This window comes from Chiloscyllium punctatum, chromosome 20 (assembly GCF_047496795.1).
Source record: "Chiloscyllium punctatum isolate Juve2018m chromosome 20, sChiPun1.3, whole genome shotgun sequence".
NCBI classification, from domain to species: Eukaryota; Metazoa; Chordata; class Chondrichthyes; order Orectolobiformes; family Hemiscylliidae; genus Chiloscyllium; species Chiloscyllium punctatum.
Genome location: NC_092758.1, coordinates 30,935,186 through 30,957,105, shown reverse-complemented (window position 1 = coordinate 30,957,105; position 21,920 = coordinate 30,935,186). Strand labels below are relative to the sequence as shown.

General features: G+C 44.1%; 1 protein-coding gene across 6 annotated transcripts in view; it reads right to left on the bottom strand.

Annotated features, from left to right (window-relative positions):
* The window catches only part of LOC140492002 (organic cation/carnitine transporter 2-like), a 115,411-nt gene that overhangs the window by 23,817 nt on the left and 69,674 nt on the right, over nt 1-21,920 (bottom strand). For 5 of the 6 annotated variants that reach the window (XR_011963464.1, XM_072590581.1, XM_072590580.1 and 2 more), the window contains exon 5: nt 7,947-8,073. The exons of the other annotated variant lie outside the window; for it this stretch is intronic. Coding sequence is in view for 4 of the 5 variants with exons in the window: in XM_072590581.1 (XP_072446682.1) it covers nt 7,947-8,073 (127 nt within the window). In the remaining variant the exon portion in view is untranslated. The remainder of the gene's footprint in view (nt 1-7,946; nt 8,074-21,920) is intronic. 6 annotated transcript variants of the gene reach the window in all.

The window sequence follows — 21,920 nt, the reverse complement described above, 5'->3', positions numbered from 1 at the left end:
TTGCCCTGTTCTGTCTTGTCAGATTCCGGCCGCATCCCACCATTTGCCATACCCGGAACAACTTGCCACTCAGTGGATATCTGCTGAAAGACTGTCATCCCTGGCACTCCATGATCTTTAAAAGAGTACTGTACATCTGGACAAATATTCAGAATCCTGTGGTGCCCTTCACTGGCAGTATAATAACACAGCAGCCACACTTCTCATGGCACAGAGCTGGGACAGTTGCTACTCCTTCCTTGATACATGGAACCCCATTCTCTCAACCTAGACACTTTTAAACCACCAAGTCACACTTGCTTGAACAGACTGACAGCCGATCCACAGAAACTTAACCTGTTAATTCCTTTCTATACTGCTGAAGAGATTAAGTAATCTATAGACACTGACTCTGTCCCTTTCCCTACTCAATGTCTTAAACTGAACTAGACCATTCAGATTTCAGGGATAAATATAACTGTTTTAAAGGAAGTTCCTGATGATAGGTTGAAAAGCTAGGACCACCTCACCATTCTGTTGGATCCTGCCCATCTTTCAGGGATGACCCTACTGAGTAGTTGAAATTGAAGTTGACATCCCTTTAAACCCAGGGTTGTGGCCTCTGCTCAGACTCAGCCTGGAAGAAGAGGACCTTGTCAAAGCAGATCACCCTCCTCATCAGGTAAGTGGGTGTGGATGATCTAGGACCAGTCAGACAGGTTCCTTAACAGAGACTGGGTGAGGTGAGAGTAGGAGGACTGTCATAGAGTTGTCACTGCTTCCGGAGGCACTTCACTGGGCCGCAGAGCACTAACTAACACTGAGAGGGGTTTCTCAGTCCAACTGGGCCAAAGCACAGGCATGTCAGAGAGCGATCATAGGCACACTGTGCATTGAAAGACTCACAGCCACCTCCTCCTGTCATTATTCAAACATTTCCCAGGGTACAGCACCTCCCAATCTCTACTGGAGAGACATTTGAACCTGGCATATTTGTAAAACACTCATGCATCTATTTCCGTTGTATCAATCCTTCAGTTTCTCCTTTAGCAGGACAAAATTAGCCCCAACAGGAAGGAGAGGGCCCAGTCTGGTGGAGGGATCACACATTTGGATCATTACCTCTTTCAAAGTGCAGGCTCCAAAACTGACAAGGGGGGACCAAGTCTACTCCTGAATGGATGAGGAGACAGGAATGTTACTCAAAGCTAGTGTGGATGTTAGCAGTCTGCTCTTTCTAGATGTTCAGACATTGTCAGACTTCGGTCTCCATCAGGGACCCTGAATCTTCACCAACTGAGTCTTTCTGTTCTCCAGCAGAAGAGATCAAAGCACAAAAAGCCAGAGCATCACCTCAGCAGCAGCTCCACAACGATTCCTTATGACGATGAAGTATTTGATACCTCTGAGGAAGCATTGGCCTGGCACTCTCCACCTCAGGTCCGTTATGTAGGGAAGGCTTGGGGTCACCAAATGGTGAACATATAACTGACACAGATCAACAGTCAGTAGGCCAAACAATGCCCAAGGTCTGTGACCCTTGGAGGACTCCTGGAGACCAAGCAGGACCTCTTGCTGAGGCCCATGTTGAAGACATGTCCTTTGTACTGGACATAAGCAACATGTTGAACATGCAGGAAGGGAATCATCAGAGAATGATATAAGATGCATTCACTACATGTGAGTGAGAGATAGAGCAATTTGACCAATTTCTGTTGATTTTCATGGTCCTAAATGCTTGCTTCCCACCATTGAAAGGGTGATAGCATTCTTGCAGTCTGCAAGAGGGTCAGAAGATCTGTAGAACATTCATTAGCTGCCAGATATGTATTTGGACCTGCAAACCATCACTGTGGCCATGGTAGTGCACAGCATCAACGCAAGGCAAGAGGAAGATGAGGCACCTTGACTGCTCTCCAGGTGCTCCTTCATCTCAGGGGGATATGCAAGTGGCAGCAGGCACACACTGAGAGGAAGACCATCTGCCAGAAACCCCAGGAGCTTCATCTCAGGAAACTCTGGAGGTGCCCTGCCTCTTCGTTTTCCCATCACCCCACTCTCTGTGGCAGGTCAGGCTGAGGACGGTGCTCCTGTTTCTGTGCAGGAAACTCTCAGTGTGCCTTGAAAGGATGCCTGCTAAAGTGGGCACAGTCACTAGGAGGCAGCAGTCAGTAGGCTCCCACCACCTCAACTGGGGATTTTGGCTGCGTAGGCAAAGGAAGAAAATCATGATTCGAGAGCTTATGGTGGCATGGGTTCTCTATGTTATATGCAGCTAGTCTGCACTTCTGTAAATAAATATTACAGTGACATTGCTGTAATATTTCTGTCATCTCATTATGCCACTACATGACTTTCTGAAGTGAAAAGAATGGAGCATTTCCCATCACAAAGAAATGCTGTTCCTCCATCGAGCTCACCTTTTAGTGTCTGACATCATTGCAATGCCTGTGCCGAAAGTAACTGTCATGACCCAAGGATCTAACATTTAGGAATTGTGGTGAGACTTTCTGAGATTTTCGTCAGGGCGACTGACTGACCTGAAGAGGGCAAAGTGAGGACACTGGGCTTGGGATTGTGACATTTCAGACACTTCACACTTTATATAAGTAACACAGAAATGTGGCAGGGATCTGCAGTGTGTAGGAAGGAAAGATTTTTCCCTTGGCCTGGAATTCTATAGTCATGTCAAAAACTCCCAGTGTATGAGGTAGACAATGTACAATACAAGATTTGAAGGAATGCACTCTTTCGGGCAGATGGGAGGAAAAGGTTTGGATTTGTGAAGCCCATAGAAACGGAAGAACATTCACTCACAATGTTAAGCCATTACAATAGTTCATTCCAGAAGATTGTGAGGATGGTGAGGGAGAAAGTCAACTAGCCTCATCAGTATGATACAGGATGCATGCTTCCCAAACTGCCCTTCTCTGCTTCAGGCAAGGCTCATCATTCTGCTTCCCTCTAGGACCCCGTTCGAAGGAGTACACTTGGTGCTGCAGAAATATTACAGTCATGTGCATAGCTCAAAGGCTAGGTTTGTGCACACGGGTTGACACTTCTAACTGATCACAGTGCCAGTACATTGACATTAAAACAGAGACTCCACTTATTAACAATTGTGCAAAATGAAAAGGTTCCCAATCGATGAGTGATGTCCTAAAGAATAAACAATATTCTTCTAAATGGCTGGTTTTCAAACAACAGAATATGAAAGCAAACTTATCCATGTCAATCAATTGCCCAAGAATCAATTTGCTACAAAGGTTGTCACAGTCCTTTTGCCCATTTTCCTGGCTTCTTCTTGTCTGTGAGTGACATGCTCACCCATGTCAGGGTTTTCACCTTCACCTTCCTCATTGGAGGAGACCTCTCACTCCTCATTTCTTCCAGGACATCTCCTTTCTGTTGAGCGAGGTTGTGGAGGGTGCAGTACACTGTGATGATACAGTGTACCCTTTAGGATATGCTGCAGTCCACTGGCTGAGTGGTCTAGGTACTGGAATATCATTTTCAGGCCATCTATGGTGTGTTCAACAATGGTCCACGTGCAAAGCTTTACTTCTCCTCAGCATCAGTTTGAGGTTTCCTAACAGGTGACACAGGCAGGGGTTGAGAAGTAGTCCTTGCCTCCCAGTAACCAAGCCTGTATTCATTGAGGGGCATTGAAAGATGCAGTTCCCAAGATATCATGCACTGATCTAGAGTATTTGGTGAATGTGGACGCATTTAGGTAATGAAATGACTTTCTATGAACAAACATAGCTGGCTATGATGATAATATGGGTATAGCTATGAGATGCCAGCAATGGCAGCAAAGCCAACTGCCATGACTGCTTGACTCCCAGCATGAAAGAAGTGCACAGCTTGGTGCACTTTAGTTAGGTGGTAACCTCTCAGATACGTCCATGAGTGCATGCCTGAGAAATTCTGCAGACGTCCTTAGTGGCTGCCTGAAAGGTGCCGAGAGTGTGGTGCTGGAAAAGCACAGCAGGTCAGGCAGCATCCAAGGAGCAGGAGAATCGATGTTTTGGGCATAAACCCTTCATCAGGAATTCCTGAAAAGAGCCAATTGCATAAAAGTTGAGGGCAGTTGTTATCTTCAAGTCAACTTGCACAGGACTTCTACCAAATCATCAGGACTGCAGGTGTCCATTTGGCAGCTGAAAGGTGTAGAAGACATTGACTTTCTGTCAGTTACAGGTAGCTGCATTGACATGTGTGGTTGCAGTTGCTGGCCAATGCTTGCTGACAGTGAGGCCCCTTCTGCCCTGGTGTTAACCCTCTGCAGAATGGACTGCAGCTGATAGCATCTACTCTGCTCGGTCCGATGATCTGCAGCAGCAAGATCACCAGCAGACCAGGAGGATTGATCTATGCCATTGTACTATGGGTTTCAGAAGAGCTGTGAAGCTGGTAATTTGACATAAATAGTCTTCCCTCTGTACAAGACCCACCCTGCAATTTTGTTCCATGATAATCTTGTTAAGTCCTTCACCTAGCACTTGGCCTTCTTATCAAACATCATGCATATCATGAAAAGCCCCACTTTGTCTGTTTTCAGAGGACGTTTTTTAAAACAAGATTACAAGATTGTCAAGTAAATGGAGCCAGTCCACATAGGTCTGGGTGCTTTAAGTGTATCAGTGAACCTTCAGGAAGGTTGCAGGATAAACCCTTTTAAAGTTGCCTTGGCACATAGAGCCACTGCTGCCTCTCCCCCACTCTTCCTGTTGCCTGATTGGAGATTTCAATTGAATCTTAAGAGCTTGCAATACTTGTTGGCCTTAATGGCCTCTGCCCATGGTTAGATTGTGGGTTAATTGCCTTCATCCTTTCACCCTTGGCTTCATGCATTTCTGAGATATCACAAAGTGGAAATCTGGCTACATTATACTTTGGCTCCATGATGTTATGGAATCTCAGAAAGTGATGCAATGAGTTGTGAAGATATTATTATTGAAGTGAACCCAGCTGACCATTATTTGCCATCCACAAGACAGATGATTAATGGCGTGCCCTTCAACTGGCCTGAAGATTTATGTTTGAACTCTCCCTGTTCCAAAAAAATGTATAGTTTTCCCTCCCACTTTGAGTAAAGCCTTTTTGAAACTGAAAGAGATTTGTGAAGTTGTTGCAACTGGTAAAGTTCCAGTTTTATGTTTTTTTTCCTATTTCTTATTCCCTGAGTGACTTGTTATCCCTGATACCCCAGTGATGCTGTACCCTTTGCCCATTTTGGCCAATCTCATTCATGTGTTAATTAACTTCCCCATTTTGCTTCTCAGCGCATCATTGGTGCTTTTCCCTTCATGTTCGAGGTCACCTTCACACTTCAGTCTTTGAGTCTGTTTAAGGTAGAGATTGATAGAATTATAGAATCTCTATAGTGTGGAAGCAGGCTATCCAGTCCATTCTGACACTCCAAAGAGCATCCCATCCAAACCCACCCCCTACTCTAATCCCTGTAACCCTACATTTACCCCCCACAGCCAATTCACCTAACCTGAACATCCCTCGCCACTATGGGCAATTTAGCATGGCCAATCCACCTAGCCTGCACATCCCTAGCCACTATGGGCAGCATGGCCAATCCACCCTAACCTGCACATCCCTCGCCACTATGGGCAATTTAGCATGGCCAATCCACCCTAACGTGCACATTTTTGAACTGTGGGAGGAAACCTGACCTCTTGGAGGAAAGCCACATAGATGCAGGGAGAATGTGCAAGCACCACACAGATAGTTGCCTGAGGCTGGAATTGAACTTAGGTCTCTGGCACTGCCAGGCAGCGATGCTAACTACTGAGGCACCATGCTGCCCCACATAGATATCTGATTACAAATGATGCACGGGTTTGTGGGGATAGTCTGGGTAAAAGGCAGTGAAGTATTTTGCCAGCCATGATTGCATGGAATGGCATGCCATGCGTTACAGGCTGAATTGCCTCTTCCTGTTCCTGTGTTTCCACGCCAATACCTCCACTGTGAAGTTGCTTAATCTCAGACCCTGATATACCAACTCTCATCCTAGCACATTTAATTTTCCCCGCCCAGACACATTTCTATACTTGAGCTTCTCACAACAAGGTCCACTTCCTGGACACCAATCACTTTGTGACTCCTCCTTTCCAGCTATGGCTTCAAACTACCCAAGACACGACAGAAACAGTCGTGCTGTGCACCTGTCTGCACTCCCCTGGACAGGCATTGTCCAATTTCTGGACTGAATGTACCCACCCATGTCCCACTGATACTCACTCCCCTTTGCTGTTTATGTTCTACCATGTCCTTCAGCCATAACCTTCCTCTTCCCTTTAGTCATTTGGGCTATATGGACTCGGCCTACTTTCTTCTCCTTTGATACCTCAAATGGACTGGTCAGAATATATATAGGAAGGATGTCCTGAGGACTGAGGAGGCCAAAACTAGGGTCCCAGTCGAAATATACGGGTTCAGCTATATAGAACTCAGATGAGGAGAAATGTTTTTCACACAGAGGGTGATGAATGTCTGGAACAGGTTGCCAGAAGTAGTGGTGGAAAGCGAGTACAATTTAAGAAACATTTAGACAGGTACATGGATGGGATAGTTATGCAGGGATATGGACCAAATGTAGGCAAATGGGACTCGTTTAACTGTGAAAACTGGAAGCCATAGGCCAGTTGGGCCAAAGGTTCAATGTAGACATTTATGAATCAATGACTCTATGAATGATAAGCATGTAGAATTCTTTGGCTCAGAAAGTGGTTGAGCCCAAAACGCTGAATATTTTCAAGAAGGAAATTGATTTAGTTCTCAATGCTTCAGAGATCAAAGCATATGGGTTGAAAGTGGGAACAAGATACAATGGATTGAATGGTTAGCCATGATCATATTGAACTGCAGAATGGGCTGGAGGGGCCAAACAGCCTACTTCTGTTCTTATTTTCTGGGTTTCCCTCAGTAATTTACCCAGAAGTAAAACATGCATTTATGGATGAAAAATGGAGGCTGACTCCTAAACATCAGTAAAGCAAATTCTGCATGAAAAGGGAGATTGACTTGAATGCTGAGTACATACAAGAACAGATTGAATTGAAAACATGACAGGTCACCTCATATACCAGGGCAACATTGTGTTTGAGAGTGAGACACAGAGATGATGGGGGAGGGGGTATGATGGTACCAGTTCAGAATAACATTAAAAACTTGGGTTCAATCTTTGTTCTGGCTGACGTAAAGCAGGGTGCTTGCCTCCTCACCCTATCCCATAGCAAAAATCACAGAACAGGCCATGATTTGGTGAACCTCAAATATTCAAGAATGCCACCTGGTTCAATAATCGTACCTAATAAACAGGTAAGATATAAAGTACAGCCCTGGGGCTGTATTGAATTATTTGTAGTTAGGTTAAGATGTTTGGCTTCCATAAGAGAAAGAATGAGAGAATATTCTGTGTCAATGCAACTTGCTTGTGCAATTGTTGGCACTCCAGTTGTTTTAAGAACCTCAGGAATCTCAGTTCTAATGACCTTGTGTTGAATTCTGCTGGAAATGTGCATTTGCTTTTGAGTGAAGGTGGAATGGGGCTTTATTGTGAGAACCTGGATGGCCAAATACCCTGATTATTTAGACTCATTATTTAGACTCATATATGAAAAAGAATTGTCATGTGAGCAACGAGATAGCTGACATCTACTGAATTCTAACATAGCAAAAATGTATTCAATGCATTTAGTGCAGAAGGTGGTTAAAAAAGTTGGACAATTAAAGAGCCAGGTGAAGGATGAAAGGCTTATGCCTGAAACATTGATTCTCCTGCTCCTCGGATGCTGCCTGACCTGCTGTGCTTTTCCAGCACCACACTCTCGACTATGATCTCCAGCATCTGCAGTCCTCACTTTCTCCTAATTAAAGAGCAGGCTTATGTTAAAGAGCTGAAAGAAAGAAAATGAAATATAAGCAAGCATTATGTGTGCTAATACCTCCAAATCACTGAAGAGCACCTCTGGTAGAGTGATGCCATTTGTTTTTGCAATGTGATGGAATATTGCTTCTGCCTCCTGTACCCTCCCCTTTGACAGCAGCCAGCGTGGAGATTCAGGAATAAACCTGGGATTAAAAGTGTTATTTTAATAAATGAAAATTGCATAAAGGACTTGCAAAGATACTATCAATATTAAAACTGTATTTAGTAACGTACTAACATGTAATTGTATTCAAACTCAGAACCAGCAATGGCCTATTTGATGTGGAGTTTGCCATAAATTTTGGGACAAAGAGAAATATTTGGACAAGTGCACCATGACGAAGGGTTTCCAAATTTTGGACGTACTCAAACCACAACATTTAATTTGGGCCATGCTTGCCTTGCTCACTGGTTGGAGAACAGGCCACCATCACTAGCCAGTGGTGGGCCCTTTCTGAGAGTTAGGAGCTGGGAGCTTACCTAATCAGAGACTGGCACCTCCTTAATGATGCCAGTGGGAATGCTGACAACTGCTGCTAATGCCTTCTGGTCTACTGTAGGGGTTGTCACCAAATCTCCAGGCACAGGTGAGTGAGGAGGGATGTGAGTTTTAAGAAGTGGGATGTCAGAGAGGGTGTCAAGAGATAAGAGACAAGGTGGTTTCCCATGGGCCATCCCTTCCTAATGCCAACAGCGTTTTCTGATGATCTTTGGGAAGCATGGGAGAGCCGTGCAACTCGCAGTTAATCACTATGCTACTCATAAATTCTGGTGGGCTTTGGGTTAATTCATGAATGAACCAAAATGGCTTCCTGTCATGCGTGGATAAATTGCACACACTGGACTCTTCCCACCTTCGATTTAATTCTGTGAAGGTTTGAGACCACCCATAGACTGATACACAGCCTTTCCTGAGACTTAGTAGATCTGGGCTGTTTCCCACCATGACAGGATAGATCCAATTTAACACAATGTGTGTGTGTGTGTGCTGGGGATGTTGGTGATTCTGCAGCTTGATAAAAGTGAATAATCAGAATAAATATTGCTTAAAAAAAGATAGGAGATTAAAACTTTTCATCTTGACTCATATGAACTAGGGTACAAGAAATAGACTTGACCAAAAGAGACACTGTTTTACACAACATGAGGGGAGGGTTGTGTTTGGCTGGAGATGCAGCAAGAACAGTTAGCTGTTAACCTTAATTCTCAGACCAGGCATGGTAGATTCTGATTGGTCAGGGCACTACTAATGGAATGCCGCAGAGTTTGGCTGAAACATTTAAATCTGATTTCTTTTTTGCTGACGTGATTCAGAAGGGCAAGTTCAAGCAGAGGATTTCATTTTCTTATATTTCCAGGAAGAATCTCAGGAAAATTCCTTGGTAATTATGCATGGCAAACAAGAATAAATCCTCAAATAGCAGAACTGAGGAAATATGAATGATGCTGTCAGTTGGGGAAATATAAATGGTGCTCTAATACAGGAACCCCTAAGGCCTAATGAAAAATCCAAGCTCTCATCAACAAGTTATACAGTCTACAGGCAGCTTTCCCATTAAATTGAGAACAAAAATCTGTAAACACAGATTGAAATGCTGCATACAATCCTATGGAAACCACCAATGAAAAGGGAGGACCAATGTCCAGAGATCTAGGATGTGGTCAGGGACAAATTATATGTTTTACAGATCCAGGATATAGCAGGAAAGAACGAGGCTCCCAGCCTCATTCCTGATGAAGGGCTTTTGCCCGAAATGTCGATTTTCCTGGTTCTCGGATGCTACCTGACCTGCTGTGCTTTCTCAGCACTACTCTAATCTCCAGTATCTGCAGTACCCACTTCCGCCTAGGAAAGAAAATTGCCTGAGTCAACAGGAAAGCTTTCCTTCACTAAGGAAATATTAAACGTCTTCCAATTGTTGCAGTGGAGCAATTGCCTGTTATGTCAGGGAAGACACATCTGTGAAAGAACCAATGACATTCAAGTGCCTCCAGTCGAAAGTGATATTCAACCTCACACTGTCAGGAATGGAAATAAAGTCAACAGTTTTCAACAAACATTCCAAGGCCAAATAAAAAGCATTCTAGGAAAGTAATGAACCACCCAGAACAGCTGAATTTGGAAAGCCAGAGATGTAGGGTGGAAGTGGGTGGGTGGTAAATGTATTTATATATGCCAATATATAACACTAAAAATGAGAAATAAAAAACACTTTGAGAGGGAATGTTGTTTTGGGGTCTGAAAGGATTAGTACCTAAGAATACCTGAAGTATCACTCACTATGAAGATGTCATTCAGGTCTGGTGAGAAAACAGTTTAAGATCTCAAAGAAATTAGACCTGCCATTTAAGTCCTCCTCATAGTCTCTGTAGCAATGCCATCAAACCAGCTTGTACTTAGTTACTATCAATGCAATGAACTACATTTTGTTTAAGGAAGGGTCTCCTTTCGTTAGACCAGCAAGTGGCTTTTCTCTATCACATTTGACCAAACAAGCCCTGCAGATCCAAACAAAGTGTTAGCAGCAAACATACCTAGCAGCCGTGACAGCGGCGAGGAGAAAATGGACCCGATGACCGACATCCAAGACATCATGCCAGCACTCCACAGTGAGTGGTGGGGTGGCTCAGTGGTTAGCACTGCTACCTCATAGCACCAGGGTCCCAGGTTCAGTTCCAGCCTCAGGCAACTGTCTGTGTGGAGTTTGCACATTCTCCCTGTGTCTGCATGGGTTTCCTCTGGGTGCATTGGCTTCCTCCCACAGTCCAAAGATGTGCAGGTCAGGTGAATTGGCCATGCTAAATTGCCATAGTATTAGGTGCATTAGTCAGAAATGGGTGGGTTACTCTCTGGAGGGTTGGTGTGGACTGAAGGGCCTGTTTTTAATGCTGTAGGGAATTGAATCTAATCTAATCTAATACCCCCGACAAGCAATAATGCACACAGCCTACTACGACACAGTGAACTGTTGTAAAAATTCTCATACAACAAATAAAGTGAATGTTGAGAGGGTGTCCCCACTTGTGGCATAACCTCAAAAAATAACTGAGAACACAGTTTCAAAGTAGGGGATGATCCAAGAGAGATAAGGAAAAATAACTTCTTCCAGGATTGTTGGTCTCTGTAGTTCTCTTCCATAAAAAGCATTGGAGGCAAGGGCATGTTGAATATGAGAGGGACCGTATTGTTGATGAGGAGATTATGAAATGGACTGGTAAGCTAGAGGAGATAGTTGTTAGGAAGGAAGATGTGTTGGGCATTTTGAAAAACTTGAGGATAAACAAGTCCCCCGGGCCTGATGGGATATATCCTAGGATTATGTGGGAAGCAAGAAAGGAAATTGCCGAGCCATTGGCAATGATCTTTTCGTCTTCACTGTCAACGGGGGTGGTACCAGGGGACTGGAGAGTGGCGAATGTTGTGCCCCTGTTCAAAAAGGGAATAGGGATAACCCCGGGAATTACAGGCCGGTTAGTCTTACTTCGGTGGTAGGCAAAGTAATGGAAAGGGTACTGAGGGATAGGATTTATGAGTATCTGGAAAGACACTGCTTGATTAGGGACAGCCAGCACGGATTTGTGAGGGGTAGGTCTTGCTGTACAAGTCTTATTGAATTCTTCAAGGAGGTGACCAAGCATGTGGATGAGGGTAGAGCAGTGGATGTAGTGTACATGGATTTTAGTAAGGCATTTGATAAGGTTCCCCATGGTAGGCTTATGCGGAAAGTCAGGAGGCATGGGATAGAGGGATATTTGGCCAGTTGGATAGAGAACTGGTTAACCGGTCGAAGTCAGAGAGTGGTGGTAGATGGTAAATATTCAGCCTGGAGCCCAGTTACAAGTGGAGTTCAGCAGGGATCAGTTCTGGATCTGCAGCTGTTTGTAATTTTTATTAATGACTTGGAAGAGGGAGTCGAAGGGTGGGTCAGTAAATTTGCAGACGATACGACAATTGGTGGAGTTGTGGATAGTGAGGAGGGCTGTTGTTGGCTGCAAAGGGACTTAGATATGATGGAGGAGAAAGTGAGGACTGCAGATGCTGGAGATCAGAGCTGAAAATGTGTTGCTGGAAAAGCGCAGCAGGTCAGGCAGCATCCAAGGAGCAGGAGAATCGACGTTTTGGGCATAAGCCTGAAGAAGGGCTTATGCCCGAAACGTCGATTTTCCTGTTCCTTGGATGCTGCCTGACCTGCTGCGCTTTTCCAGCAACACATTTTCAGCTCGACTTAGATATGATGCAGAGCTGGGCTGAGGAATGGCAGATGGAGTTCGACCCTGTCAAGTGTGAAGTTGTCCATTTTGGAAGGACAAATAAGAATGCGGAATACAGGGTTAACGGCAGGGTTCTTAGTAAGGTGGAGGAGCAGAGGGATCTTGGGGTCTATGTTCACAGATCTTTGAAAGTTGCCACTCAGGTGGATAGAGCTTGTAAGAAGGCCTATGGTGTATTAGTGTTCATTAGCAGAGGGATTGAATTCAAGAGTCGTGAGGTGATGTTGCAGCTGTACAGGACCTTGGTAAGGCCACATTTGGAGTACTGTGTGCAGTTCTGATCACCTCACTTTAGGAAAGATGTGGAAGCTTTGGAGAGGGTGCAGAAGAGATTTACCAGGATGTTGCCTGGAATGGAGAATAGGTCGTACGAGGATAGGTTGAGAGTGCTAGGCCTTTTCTCATTGGAACGGCGAAGGATGAGGGGTGACTTGATAAAGATTTATAAGATGATCAGGGGAATGGATTGAGTAGACAGTCAGAGACTTTTTCCCCGGGTACAACAGAGTGTTACAAGGGGACATAAATTTAAGGTGAAGGGTGGAAGGTAGAGGGGGGATGTCAGGGGTAGGTCCTTTACCCAGAGAGTGGTGGGGGCATGGAATGCGCTGCCTGTGGGAGTGGCAGAGTCAGAATCATTGGTGACCTTTAAGCGGCAATTGGATAGGTACATGGATAGGTGCTTAAGCTAGGACAAATGTTCGGCACAACATCGTGGGCCGAAGGGCCTGTTCTGTGCTGTATTGTTCTATGTTCTATGTTTAAGCCTGAGTTATTTATTGACAAGGCACTGGCTGTGGGGAATTGACAAGAAAGTACAGTTGAGGCCACAGCCAGGTTAGGGCCTACTCCTGCCCCTATGCATGTCCATTTATATATTGGTGAGCTGGAGATGAGGGAATCAATGGGAGTAGTGACTAGAAATTTTAAATTAACACCCAGTTGCAAAGAGAAAAATGATAGAATGCTGTACTGATGAAGAAAAGGTGGAAGGGGAAATTGGCATTTGTTTTTAAAGCAAATGTGAAAGGTCTAAAGTATTTTTAATGGAATATATGAAAACTACGTGCAGATTTCAGATGTCAGGATAAGTAAAAACAATGAAATTTCAAGAAGAGGACCTATGAAAATTATACGTAAAATAATATTATTTTTCAAAGAATGACAGGTGAGAGGAAAACTTAAGTGTATAACATGAGAAACTAAAATCAAAAAGGACTAGTAACTTATTTTACCAGTTCCAGTGAAAAGAAAATTACTTAAGGTCAGGTGAGACTGCTGAGATGAGAGAACTGTCAACTTATGATATTCAGTAGTTCTTCTGTTACAGCAGGACCACAGGGAGGGCGTTCTCTGTAGATGAGCAACATAAGAGTTCAGACTCACAAGCTAGTCCAGGGTCTTGTTTAGGTCAAGCAGCTAGGCCCGGGTGAGAGGGAGTGAAGGTCAGAACTCATATGGTGGGTGCATGAAATACCTCAGATACTTAGTGAGGAGAGGCCTCTTCGACATCACTTCCTTGCTTTATACTCTTATTAATAGTACTCTATACTCTTATTAATAGGGCCAATGATATAGTCTGACACCTTTCATGATCTGTGCACAACCTTAATCCAGAATGCTTGCCATATTTTAATGGGAGGCTTGGACACTTGGTGTCATCCTTCTTCACTGTGACTAAGAGCCTAGTGGCAGTGGAGGTGGGTGGTGAGGGGCACCTTTAAAGTGGTCAAAACTGTCCACTTAAGGAACTAATTTGAGAGAATGGACTGGAAGTGAAATGCCTATTGGCAGGGATGGGTGGTGTGAGATTACACCATTACTATGGCACCAGATTCCATACCATACCTTTGACCGACCACCTGGCCCAGGGTATAAAGTTATTGCCCATATTTCAAGTGACTATTGAGTATGGCTGTGTGCAGGAAAATGTCCAATATTAATAACGGATATCTAATTTCGGTGATTAGAGTACAGCTGGCTCAACATCAGTGGCAAGAAATATTTTAGAGATTTCTCAAGGATAACAAAGCTAGATATTAAAAAATGAAAAAATTCCCGCTGCAACTTTTCAGTGTTCCATTAAACATGCTTCTAGCACCCACTGCTGGAATGTAGCTGACATACAACCATCCACATACAACACAATGAACAATTTGAATTTATTTGTAATGCTGACATGTATCTTTGAGTGCTTTATACAGGATGCTGGAGAATATGAGCTAGGCAACAGAAGATGAATTAGGATGGGCTATAGGTGGTGGGAGTGGGAGTGGGTACGAGAGGGAATGATCAAAGCCATATTTGAAGCGAAAGATATTTTATATAATTTGGAAGGAAGGAAGTCCCTTAGCCAAGCAAAAAGGTTTTGAGGAGAATTTAAAAAGCTTGGATGGAGCAGTTAAGTTTGGAAAGCAGGCTTTAATTTCACACAATCATAGAATTGTTTTGGTGCAGCAAGAGGCCATTCAACCCATCAGGCATCATTACTTGGTGCCAATCTCTTGGTTTCTCCCCACACTCTTTCATATTATTTCTAACCAAATACCATCCACTGTCCTCTTGAATGTCTCAATTGAACTTGCCTCCTCCACACTGCCAGACCTTAACTACTTACTGAGTGAAATGGTTTTTTGCTTAAATCACATTTGCCTGTTTTGCACATCTTTTTCAATCTATGCCGCCTTGTTCTTGGCCCTTTTCCAAGTGGGAACAACTTCTCTACTCTGTCCATACTATGTGATTTTGAAAAGCTCGATGAAACTTTTTCTCAGCCTTTTTTTCTCCAAGAAGAATGGCAATATAACGTCTTAAAACTATTTTCATTACTGAAGTTTCTCAGTCCTGGGACCATACTTATAAATCGCTTCTGCACTCTCTCCAAGTCCATTCCTCATGGCCATAATGGCTGTGGTTTTAGTGTAGGCTTCACTGTTGGCGGGTCTGGTCCGTTCCTCCTGGTGGCTGTGCTGCAGGTTCTGTGGTGGTGACATGGTGGTTCTGGTTCATTCCCCGTGGCTATGGCAGCAATGTGGTGGCTTCAGGCGATGACTGAAGTGGTGATGGTGAGTTGGTAGGTCCGGTCTGTCCCTGTTATGGTGGTGATGCAGCAACTTTGGTATCAGCTTCGGCAATGGCACTGTGGTGGGTCTGCTCCAGAAATCTTTGCTTCGGCAATGGCAGTGTTGTGGGTCTGGACCAGGAATCCTTGCTTCAGCAATGGCAGTGTTGTGGGTCTGCTCCGGAAATCCTTGCTTTGGCAGTGTGAGGAGATTTGGCAGCGGTGTCTCATAGCCACTCCAGAAACCCAGAAGCCGTGGAGAGAACAAAAGATGAACTTTGATCTAACTTTGTCTCAATGATTTCTTTTTGTAACTTCAGTAACTAAAATGGTGCCAAATTGTGCTGACTTACCTACATCTCACAGTATCTTCATAAATACAAGAGACAATAAATTGCTATATATCGCTATATTACAATGTAACTCATGACTCTATGCAATACTCCGGCTGAGGTCTCACAAGTGTCTTGAACAAGTTCGACATCACTTCCTTGCTTTTGTACTCTATACTCTTATGAATAGGGTCAAGGATATAGTCTGCCACCTTTAATGATCAGTTCACATATACACTTAGGTTCCACTGCTCCTGCATCTCCTTTAGAATTGTATCCTCTGTTTTACATTGTCTTTCAAATTTCCTCTGACCAAAGTGCACCACCTCCACATCTTTGCATTGAAATTCATATGCAATTTATCCATCCACCCCACCCATTAGATGATGTACTCTTGGAGTTCTACACTGTACCCTCACAGTTTATAATTTTTCCAAGCTTTGTGTCATCTCCAAAGTTTAAAATTGACCCTGCGCATCAAGATCCAGATCGTTAATATATAACCTGAAAGCAAAGGTCCCAATTCTGACAGAATGCCACAACAAACACCATCCAGCCTGAAAAATATCCATTGGCCATACTCTCTGTTTCCTGTCACTCAGCCAGTTTTGTATCCAAGTTACGATTGTCCGCGACCTGTAACTTTCCTCAAAAGTCTGTTGCATGGCACTGTGTCAAACACCTTTTGGAAATTCATGTATACCATATTAACAGCATTACTCTGATCGACCCTTCATTCTAAATTGCAAAAATATGCTTTATTCAAGAAAAAAAATGTATAAGTACATAAAAAGATTTTCATTCTGATCAATACAATTTTTCCAATGAGGAAAAAGAAACACAAATCATACGTTGGGATTTTACCTCCCGAAGAGCTTTTAGATTAATTACTTACAGTGTGGAAACAGGCCCTTCGGCCCAACAAGTCCACACCGCCCCGCCGAAGTGCATCCCACCCATACCCCTAACCTAACACTACGGGCAATTTAGCACGGCCAATTCACCTGACCTGCACATCTTTGGACTGTGGGAGGAAACCGGAGCACCCGGAGGAAACCCACGCAGACACGGGGAGGACGTGCAAACTACACACAGTTAGTCGCCTGAGTTGGGAATTGAACTCAGGTCTCTAGCACTGTGAGGCAGCAGTGCTAACCACTGTGCCACCGTGCCACCGTGCCACCCACTGCATGTGCAAATATCATGGGCATTTTTACCTCATGCCGGAATAAAATATTTACAACTTGAGATACCAAGAGGGTCCGACAACTGAACAGACCCTCGTTTTACTTTGGCAGAAAGATCTTAGACAGTGGTCTTTCCCCACTGTGCCTTGATGGCAGCTGCCCCAAGCTTTAGTGTGTCCTTCAGCACCTTGTCTTGGATCTTGGAATGTGCCAGTCTGCAACACTCGGTTAAGGTCAACTCTTTATGCTGGAAGACTAATACGTTTCAGGCAGATCAAAGAGCATCTTTCACCTATTGGATGGTCTTACAAGTGTAGCTGATATTCGTTTCAGTGTGCATCCTGGGGAACAGACCGTACAGCATTAGGTCCTGTGTCACGGAGCTGCTTGGGAGAAACCTTGTCAAAAAGAAGAAGGCTAAGAGGCAATTTGATCGAGACATACAAGATGATCAGAGGATTAGATAGGGTAGACAGTGAAAGTCTTTTTCCTAGGATGATGACGTCAGCTTGTATGAGGGGGCATAACTACAAATTGAGGGGTGATAGATTTAAGACAAATGTCAGAGGCAGGTTCTTTACTCAGAGAGTGGTAAGGGCGTGGAATGCCCTACCTGCCAATGTAGTTAACTCAGCCACATTAGGGAGACTTAAATAATCCTTGGATGAGCACATGGATGATGATGATGGATAGTGTAGGGGGACGAGCTGAGAATAGTTCACAGGTCGGTGCAACATCGAGGGCCAAAGGGCCTGTTTTGCGCTGTATTGTTTTATGTTCTATGTAAAACCAGTGCATCTTTCTCCAGGCCTTCATTGCATAGCCACATTCCTGTAGGAGATGTGTGTCAGTCTCTTCACCAACACAGCCACTTTGAGGGCAGCGTGCGATGGTCAAGAGAGTTTGGGCGGACATGAAGATTCTGACGGGTACTGCCCTTCTATAAACCAGCCAAGCTATGTTGATCCTTTCTGTTACCTCTTCAAAAAGCTCCATCCAATTAGTTAAACATGATTTCCACTTCAGAAAGCCATGCTGACTCTCTCTAATCAACCTACCTTTTCCATGTCACTACTAATACTATTCCAAATAATTGTTTCTCGTAGTTCTCCCCCTGCCAAACTTATATTGGCTGGGCTATAGATTGCTGGGAATCTCCTTACAACTTTTCTTGAACAAGGATATAATATTTGCATTTAAATTGAAAATTCAAAGAGGTATACTGGGATATGACCAGAATTTCTGAGGATGAAATGTTTGCTCAATGATGAAAGGGTGAGTAACTTGGACCAAAGCACACCGGAGTATAGAAAAATAAAAGGTGACCTCATTGGATCTGATAAGATACTGAAAGGGCTTTGGTAAGTTTGATGCTATTTCCACTGGTTGTGGAATCAAGAACATGGGGCGGGTGGGCACAGTCTCAGAATACTGGGTGGCATGGTGGCTCAGTGGTTAGCACTGGTTCGATTCCAGCCTTGGGTGACTGTCTGTGTGGAGTTTGCACATTCTCTCTGTGTCTGCGTGGGTTTCCCCCGGGTTCTCCGATTTCCTCCCACAGTCCAAAGATGTGCAGGTCAGGTGAATTGGTCATGCTAAATTGTCCATAGTGTTAGGTGCATTAGTCAGAGGTAAATGGGTAAGGGTGGGTTACTCTTTGGAGGGTTGGTGTGGACTTGTTGGGCTGAAGGGCCTGTTTCCACACTGTAGGGAATCTAATCTAACCTAAATGAGGTAAAATTTCTTCAAAGATCTATGAAACTCTCAAGGGCTTTTGATGCTTCCTGGATCAGTAAATTCCGATCCAGAATGAGCAGGTATACAGCGGTGCCAGAAAGTGAGACTGAGGCAGAGTTCAGCCACGATCATACGGCATAATGGAATAGATTCAAGGATCTATCGTATTAAGAATATGGAGGAACTGGATAGGTCCTTAAAGCTGATGTAGAGTCATAGAGATGTACAGCACAGAAACAGACTCTTCGGTCCAACCCATCCAAGCTGACCAGATATCCTAAATTAGTCTAATCCCATTTGTCAGCACCTGTCCCATATCCCTCTAAACCCTTCCTATTCATGTACCCATCCAGATGCATTTAATGTTGTAATTGTACCAGCTTCCACCACATCCTCTGGCAGCTCATTCCATAAACGCACCACTCTTTGTGTGACAAATTTGCCCCTTTAGTCTCTTTTAAATCTTTCCTCTCTCACCCTCAACCTACACCCTCGAGTTCTGGACTCCCCCAACCCAGGGAAAAGCCTTATCTATGTATCCTATCCATGCCCCTCATGATTTTATAAACCTTTATAAGGTCACCCCTCAGTCTCTGACACTCCAAGGAAAATAGCCCCAACCTATACAGCTCAAATCCCCCAACCCCGGCAACATCCTTGTAAATCTTTTTTGAACCCTTTCAAGTTTCCTTCCGATACGAAGGAGATCGGGATTGCATGCAATATTCCAAATGTGGCCTAACCAATGTCCTGTACAGCCACAGCATGACCTCCCAACTTCTACAGTCAATGCTTTGACCAATAAAGGAAAGCATAACAAATGCCTTCTTTACTGTCCTATCTACCTGTGACTCCACTTTCAAGGAACTATGAGCCTACACTCCAAGGTGTCTAAGTTCAGCAACACTCCCCAGGACCCTCCCATTAAGTGTATAAGTCCTGCTCTGATTTGCCTTTCCAAAATGCAGCATCTCACATTTATCTAAATTAAACTCCATCTGCCACTCCGCAGCTCATTGGCCCATCTGATCAAGATCTCATTGTACTCTCTGGTAACCTTCTTCTCTGTCCACTCCACCTCCAATTTTGGTCTCACCTGCAAACTTACTAACTATACCTCTTATGCTCACATCCAAATCATTTACATAAATGACAAAAAACAGTGGACCCAGCACCAAATCTTTGATTAGGTTAGATTCCCTACAGGCCCTTCAGCCCAACAAGTCCACACTGACCCTCTGAAGAGTAACCACCCTTGCCCTATATTTACCCTTGACTAATGCGCCCAACACTGTGGGCAATTTAACATAGCCAATTCACCTGACCAGCACATCTTTGGATTGTGGGAGGAAACAAAAGCACCTGGAGGAAACCAGGTGCATTAGTCACAGGGTCACATGCAAACACAGGGAGAACGTGCAAACTCCACACACACAGCCTGAGGTGGGAATCAAACCTAGGTCCCTGGCACTGTGAAGGTGCAGGGCTAACCACTGAGCCACCACGCCCCCGCCCCTTTGAGGCACACCACTGGTCACAGGCCTCCAGTCTGAAAGGCAACCCTCCATCATCATCACCCTCTGTCATCTATCTTTGAGCCAGTTCTGTACTCAAATGTCTAGTTCTCCCTGTATTCCATGCAAAAAATAACCTTGATAACCAGTCTACCATGAGAAAACTTGTCAAACACCTTACTGAGGTCCGTATAGATCATGTCCACCATTCTTCTCTCATCAATCCTCTTTATTACTTCCTCAAAAAACTCAAACCAAGTTCGTGAGACATGATTTGCCATGCACAAAGCCAGTTTGACTATCCCTAATCAGTCCTTGCCTATCCAAATACATGTAGATCCTATCCCTCAGGATTCCCTGCAACAACTTGCCCACCACCGATGTAAGGCTCATTGGTCTATAGTTCCCTAGCTTTTCCTTACCATCTGTCTTAAACAGTGGCACCACGTTAACTAACCTCCAGTCTTCTGGCGCCTCACCTGTGACTCTTGATGATACAAGTATCTCAGCAAGGGGCCCAGCAATCACTTCCCTCGCTTCCCTCAGAGTTCTAGGATACACCTGATCAGGTTCTAGGGATTTATCCACCTTTATGCATTTTAAGACATCCAGTACCTCTTCCTTTGTAATATGAACATTCTTCAGTATGTCACCGTCCATTTCCCCATATTTTGAATCTTCCATGTCTTTCTCCAGAGTAAACACTGATGCAAAATACTCGTTTAATATCTCCCCTATCTCCTGTGGTCTTTGAGGGGTCCTATTCTCTCCCTAGTTGCCCTTTTGCCCTTAATGTATTTATAAAATCCCTTTGGATTTGCCTTAACCTCAAAGCTATCTCATGCCCCCCTTTTGCCGTCCTGATTTCTCTCTTAAGTATACTCCTACTGCCTTTATACTCTTCTAAGGAATCACACGATTTCTGCTGTATATACCTGACATGTGCTTCCTTCTTTTTCTTAACCAAAACCTCAATTTCTCTAGTCGTCCAACATTTACTACACCTACTAGCCTGGCCTTTCACCCTAACAGGAACATACTATTTCTGGCTTTCCTCCAATTTAGAACTTTGACTTTTAGATCCTCTTTATCTTTTTTCCATCACTAATTTAAAATTAATAGAATTATGTTCTCTGGCCCCAAAGTGCTCCCCCACTAACACCTCAATCACCTACTCTGCCTTAGTTCGCAAGATTAGGTCAAGTTTTGCACCTTCTCTCATAATAATCAGAAAATTATTCTTGTATGCACTTAACAAACTCTGATGAACATGGAATCAGAGAGGCTGGGGTGGTCTATGTGTGGCGGAGGACATGGAATACAATATTATAACCAAAGAGGTTGGTTCCACATTTCAGGACTTTGAAAACTGATGTGCCAAAGAACCAGTATACCATTCTATCGTGCCTGCTTTGTAGGAACAATACTTGCAAATTAGATTAGATTACATCACAGTGTGGAAACAGGCCCTTCGGCCCAACAAGTCCACACTGACCAACCAAAGCACGACCCACCCATACCCCTAACCTAACACTGTGGGCAATTTAGCATGGCCAATTCACCTGACCTCCACATCTTGGTGATTGTGGGAGGAAACCCACACAGACACAGGGAGAACACGAAAACTCCACACAGTCAGTCGTCTGAGGCAGGAATTGAACCCGGGTCTCTGACGCTGTGAGGTAGTAGTGCTAACCACTGTGCCACCGTGCCACCCACTAATTGTTATAATGCAATATCAACTTTGGTTGGGGAAATGGTCTGAAATGTCTTAAAATTTTGTTTAAGCTTGATTGCTGGGAGAAAGAAAGGACTGCAGATTCTGCAGAAGTTAGAGTCGATAAAGTGTGGTGCTGGAAAAGGCACAGCAGGTCAGGCAGCATCTGA